At 39.4% G+C, this 6,607-nt stretch overlaps 1 protein-coding gene across 1 annotated transcript in view; it reads right to left on the bottom strand.

Annotated features, from left to right (window-relative positions):
* Window positions 1-157: 157 nt before the first annotated feature.
* The window catches only part of LOC125486639 (polyamine-transporting ATPase 13A2-like), a 10,783-nt gene continuing 4,333 nt past the window's right edge, over window positions 158-6,607 (bottom strand). Inside the window, exons 4-6 of the mRNA XM_048614982.1 lie at window positions 5,975-6,120; window positions 4,712-4,884; window positions 158-2,732 (exon numbers count right to left, since the gene is read on the bottom strand). Coding sequence (XP_048470939.1) covers window positions 2,562-2,732; window positions 4,712-4,884; window positions 5,975-6,120 — 490 coding nt within the window. The 3' untranslated portion in view covers window positions 158-2,561. The remainder of the gene's footprint in view (window positions 2,733-4,711; window positions 4,885-5,974; window positions 6,121-6,607) is intronic.

Raw genomic sequence — 6,607 nt, 5'->3', positions numbered from 1 at the left:
ACAGTGAAGGCTAGATTGCTAGTTGAGATTAAAAGGCTGAAACCACAAATTTGCATATTGAGAATTTTAAATGGTCACATTAACAAGGTGGTGATAGCCCCAGAAGTCTAAAGTACGCATGGGAATGGCCAGATACAAAGATTCTCAATGACATAGGTGAAGCACAGAAATAAAATCTTTATACATAATATAATGTACAGTTTGACAACGCATTTACATGGCAGGCATGCTCTGTGTAAAAGTGGCACAAAATATAACAGCACTTATAAAAAAATCCTGTAAACTGTACAAAATCTCCACCTTGTTATAAAAAAACATTCTACATGTATTCACTGGTCAAATGCAGCAAAGAGTATGGATCAGAGTTGTTCCCAAAGTGAAATACAAAACCTGAAAGTGGGATGCCATTTACCTGTTGCAAAACCAGCCTCAAAGTAACAGCTACATGGCATATTGACACTGTTACTCTCCACTGCACCTTCCCCTGCAACCGCTAAAAGTTGTAACACATGCCCATTTACCTTCCCCCCTCCCCAGTATCCAGGGCCCATTACAGGTGAAGCTGCACTTAACCTACACTTTCCACAGTCTCGTCTACTGCATTTGCTGCTCACAATGGGGTGCACTCTACATTGGGGAAATGAAGCGTAGACTGGGTGACTGCCTGCAAAAAACGACAGAGTTTCCAGCTGCCTGCCACTTTAACACACCACCCTGTTCCCTGGCCAGCATCTATCTCCAGATTGCTGCACTGTTCTAGTGAAGCTCAGCACAAGTTAGAACACCTCATTTTCTGCTTTTAGGGCCTGAACTCTTACCCCATCCACCAGGCCTTGTAATCACACAGCCTGCCATTACACACTACCTATTGTTAGTCACTAACAATCCCATTAAGTTATTCACCCTTCTAGCCAGATTATCATCAACTGCTTTGTCCAACTGTTGTTCTCTCTCTTTGGGGTCAATCCTCACCTATCATTTACTCCTTACCCCTTTTCCCCCAACCTATCTTCTGCAGTATAAACCAACACTTTCCTAGCCACCATCATTTGAGGAAGGGTCACTGGACCCGAAATGTTAGCTCGGATTTTTTCTTCACAGATGGTTCCTGACCAGCATCCACAGTTCTTTCAGTTTTTGTTAACCTTTGACAGGTAAAATATTCCAGCACAAAGCTACATTCAATATCAGTGGAGTATCATTCACTTTTGAAGTACAAGATTGTTTTTGGAGATCATTAGTTTTCAGGTTTTTCTTTTCTCTTTTGCACCACTTAGTGCTGCCAATGATGATGATCACTTTCCTATTGTGAACATTAGAGACGAGTGTAGAAAATGAAGCCAGTGAAGCTGCTCATTGCCAACTGAACCTCATCTAATCCATGTCCTTGAACAAGTCGTTTTCTTAACGAATGATACATTTTTGTTGGTTTTGTTTGCTACACTGACATTTACAAAAAGGAGCATTTTAAATCCAGAATTAGAGATCTATTTTTTTAAAAAATTGGATATTACTGCTTAAAGCTAATTGAACTTGATGAAAATTAATTTGTTCCCATCTAAATCACAATGCAGTAATCTCCGGTTATAAACATAATTTGAGTTGGTATTTATCATCTATTTTACAGTTTAAATCCTTCTCTAATAAGAATCTAGATGTCTCTGTACAGTCGGCATACATTTACCCAAAAGCTCAAGAAATAAATACAATTACTTGACCCAGGTTTAACCTTTGGTCTGATGTTAGGAAACTAATTAGCCCCAAAATCCTGGGCTACAGGAAGAAGGGAGCAAAATTAAGCACTCCAACTGCTTTGAGAATTCTTAGGTGATAGGAGGATCAAGTGAAGAAGCACATTCATCCCCTTCCCCAACCCAGGACACAAAAGAAAAAATGTGAAATGGCTACTAATAAAGTGTGTGAAGGCTACAAGCACCTATGGAACTATACCTCTGCTGAGCATTTACTTGCATAACGAGAGAAGAGGAAATATAAAGTGGAGAAATTTTACAAACTTGGAAAACACTCCACGATTAACTTCCATCATTCATCCATGAGTTTATGAATCAATACCCAGATGGATGGGGTTAACCCATCTGGAATTACAACCTTCCATCCAGGCCTTCAAACAACAAGTACCTACCTATCCATACACACTGTTAGACCCCAAGCTGTATTTTCCCTACCACTTTTTGGTTAAAAATCTTTGCAAAGCATAATGTATAAATAAATAGTGCAATAATTTACTACAGGCAATTTTAAGAATTCAGTTTCCCACAATATGGGGAAATTAGAAGCTAAAAAAAGTCTTTGAATGCCAAAAAACAGCTGATTTAGCCTAGAGTTGGCAGAATGCCCTGTATCTTTCATACTGGAGATGGTATTCAAAGGGGAAATTCCAGCTTGGTCCATTCAAAACCCACCATACATTTTCCTCCCAGGGAATATGGGGAAGGGCTACATGTTTCAGATTTTGTTTCCAGATGCATAAATTCGTAGCTGTAGCAAATTTTGTTGTTATAAACTGGCCCTACTCCTTTTGCTTGCTTCTGTGGAATGTGTTATTCAAAGTGGACAACCCTTCCTGATTCAGCATATATAACTTCATCGAGAGGAGGCCATGCAGAATTTTGGCAGAGTTCTTTCTCAAGTCTCTTGTATAGTTTTCTGGAGTATTTTTTCTTGCACAAGGGCCGTAAGCACTGGTTTAGTAATCCGCTGTCTATAAATCTCTGAAACAAGAGGATTATTGTTAAATGCTGTTAATCGTTAACTTCCCAAACAATCCATAGTCAAGATTTTTATTTAGCTTTGGTTTCTGATCTGCATTAATCCACTAAATAAATCCAAAGGGCATTCTGTAGAATGTGTGGTAGCTGAACAAGTAAATGCTGTGCCATAATACCAACAGGTACAGTTAACTTCACTCCCTAATCCTTTTCATTATTGCCCATCGTAAGCATCCTGGAGGAAGTGGTGGTGAACTACCGCAGTCATTGGAGTGTAGGGACATCAATAATTATTGGGAAGGGAGTTCCAGGATTTTGACACAGTGACAATGAATGAAAAGCGATTCAGTTTGACGTCAGAATGGTGAGAGACTGGAGGGTAATTTGCAGGTGGTAATATTCCTATGTATCTGCTGCCCCTGTCCTTCTAGGTAGCAGAGATCATGTGTGTAATGTGCTGTATAAGGAGCCTTGGCATGTTGTAGTACATCTTGTGGATGGTACACACTGCTACCACTGCATTGCAGTGGTAAAAGGAATTAACGTTGAAAGACAAGACTCTTGGTTTTTTATTAAAATTATTCACAATCATTTAAAAGTGGATGTGGCAAGATTGCAGAGCTTACATCCAATCCACTGTTTGTGGGATCACTTAGTTTTGTCTTTCACTTGCTGCTTCCACTGTTTGCATATAAATAGTCCTGTGCTGTAGCCTCATCTACTTGACACTCATTTTTATGAATGCCTGTGTTGCCCCTTGCATGCCCTACTACACTCTTCATTGAACCAGAGTTGATCTCCCAGCTTTACACTAACGTTAGAGTCAGGGATATGCTGGGCAGTTAGGTTACAAATTGTCAAATATAACTCTGTGGGTGGTCTACAGCGCTTGTGGATGCCCAGTTTTGAGTTGCTAGGTCTGTTACATTTAGCATGGTAATAGTATCTTCTGGTTGTGTGGCACTAAGTTAGGGAGAATAGTGAATTGTTAGAATGATGCCTGGCAACTTCAAAGGGACATTGATAAGTTAGCCAAATGGCTGAACACCTGGCAAATGAGTTTCAATGCAGAGAAATGACAGATATTGCATTTTGGTGGAAGAAACCTGGACAGACAATACAAACTGAATGGTATAACTTTGAGGGGAGTATAGGCGCAGGGGTGTTTTGGGGTTCAAGTGCATAATTCTCTGAAGATAGGCAAGTTGAAACAGTTAAAGGAGGCTTATAGGATCCTTGTGTTTCTAAATAGGAGGTATAGATTATAAAACCAAGGAAATATGCTGCACTTCTACAAATCATTGGTCAGTCCACATTTGGAGTAGTGTGTTCAGTTTTGGGTACCTTATTTAAGGAAGAATATTAAACACCTTTGGAGAAAGTGCAAAGGAGATTTACTAGAATGATGTCAGGAATATGGGACTTTTTCCAGATACAAAGGGCTTATTCTCCTTGGAGCAGAAAAGATTAAGAGGTGACCTTATACCGGTGATCAAAATTATGAACAATTTTGACAAGATAAAGAAAGGTATTCTATTTCCACTAGTTGGTATGTCACTACCTAGGGAGTTACAATTTCAAGATTGTCAGGAAGAGATCTGGGAGTGAGATGAGGAGAAACTTCATTACTCAAGAGTTAAGATTTGGAGTGCACTGCCTGGGAGAGTGGTGGAGGCGGATTCCATAGGAAGCTTCAAAAGAGAGCTGGGTATATATTTGAAAGTGATTAAGTTAGAGGGCTATGGAGATAGTAGAACAGAATGGGTCAAGATGGCTAACTCTTTTGAGAGCCAGTATAGCCAAATGGCCTCCTGCTGTACTATAAAATTCTACATTTCAACATGGAGGTATCTTCAGTGTGAAGACATGACTGTCTCCAATAGGATTGTGCAGTGGTCACTTCTACAATGCCTTCATGGACAGAGATGGTTAGCTGAGCAGCACAAGGGTTAAAATACTGAAGCTTTAAAGCCATTTCTTACCTCAAATAGAAGAGAAGTGACAAAGTGCAATGCTACAAATCCCAGCAGCAAAAATTTAAATTTCACATCAGCGATGAGCATCAGCTGCATAATCTGGCGGACGAATTGGAGTGGATAAAGTGTCAGAAATACCATCAGAGTGTACAGCAGAATCAAAGAAAGCAGGAACAACACTGAAAGAAAAATGCAGAGTGCTGTCAGGTGTTTATTTCAATACTGTACACAATACAACATTTACATAGTACATAATAAAATTTCTTAATGCGTTTACAAGTATTTTTTAAAACAAAACTTTACACTGAGCCAATTGATCTATATGGACTTATAGATATCAGGGAATTAAATTTATTTCTTCATGGGGTGAGTGTTGTAATTACTTTTGAAACACTGGTATTTAGCCATCCTCTTGAACTCACAGTAAATTCACATTGCTAGGGAGTTCCAGAATTTTGACTCAGCAACAGCATAGCAATGACGACGTGGTTTGAAAGGGTACTTTGCAGGTGATGATGCTCCCACACATCTGCTGCCCTTCCAGGTGATTTGGTCTCGGATTTAGAAGATTACTTTGAAGGGGTCTTGAGTTGCTGCAGTACATCTTGTATATGGACCACATTGCAGCCACTGCGCACTGGTAGTGGGAATGAATCTTTGGAGAGTTAGATATGGTGCTAATCAAGCAGGCTGCTTTGTGTTGAATAGTGTTGAGTATTATTGGAGCTGCCTTATCACACCCTGATTAATCCCTTGTAGATGGTAGACGGGCTTTGGGGATAAGGTAGTGAGTTACTGCAGAATTCCTAGACTATGAACTGCTCTTATTGCCAAAGTGTGTGTGTTTCTGGTCCAACTAAGAGAATACATCGATTGTAATGCAACTGTTTTAAGTAGAAGACTCGGATTTATCAGGACATACCTCATCATTTTTCTATGTTGTCAGCTGATGCTGGTGTTCCAACTGTATGGAAACAGCTTAGCTATAATTCATACCTCTTACAAATTCCTAAACCTCAGACTGTCAGGGAATGGCCAGCCATCCAGGAAAACTGGCAGTGATCTAGTCTTACATATTTTATGACAAAGTGCTATCATCAGTCAAATGAACCAATTACCTGGACTTTTACACAATATTAATGGTATATATGGAGATTAATATTAAAACATCAAGGTGTTCAATTTACTGTGTTTTTAATCATAATCTTTACAATCCCATGAGATATAAACCATATGTAGCTCCAACACTTTAAGTAAAGAGACAACTACCATTAGAATAGAGTGGTTTGCGGAAGGGGTGACCCTTGGAAAGTACCGTTGCCAGGATGAGGTACTGGAACCCAGATACACAGAATAAAGCAGTGTTTTCGTAGTTCGGAAGTTTGTTAGAAGAACTGCCATTTAGAGGAACAAACCTTAAGAAACAGAAAAAAAACCGAATCTATAAAACTTCATCAGGACAAAGCACTGCAATCTGCTACAAACCATGGTCACTTCATAGCAAAGAAGCATAGTACTACAAAGCAATCACAAAGGGTGAACCTTTGGTTACATCAGGTACTTTCATTCAGTCTTAATTGGACTTAGGAACAGACCCCTGGATCCGACTCCCTCTGACCACTTCTGCAAAGACGAGAAGTAAACAAATGCCAGAAAATACAGGAATGACAACAGCTACATTTTAATTATGTGACTTTACCGTGTCCCCAAACGAACTTGTCAATTCTGATCACCTCAAACAGAATTCATGCATTTTTGACCACTGAAGATTAACCAGCCACTACTACACACAGGTTATAAAGTAACAGAAAAAAGCCATTAAGTCTGCACCAATCAAAAACAAGCACCTAACTACTCTAGAGATAGTAGAAATTGCAGATGCTGGAAAATCCGAGACAACAA

The sequence above is a fragment of the Rhincodon typus genome, chromosome 31 (assembly GCF_021869965.1).
Source record: "Rhincodon typus isolate 14 chromosome 31, sRhiTyp1.1, whole genome shotgun sequence".
Classification (NCBI taxonomy): domain Eukaryota; kingdom Metazoa; phylum Chordata; class Chondrichthyes; order Orectolobiformes; family Rhincodontidae; genus Rhincodon; species Rhincodon typus.
The sequence above is the reverse complement of the archived record's forward strand: the minus strand, read 5'-3'. Positions and strand labels throughout refer to the sequence as shown.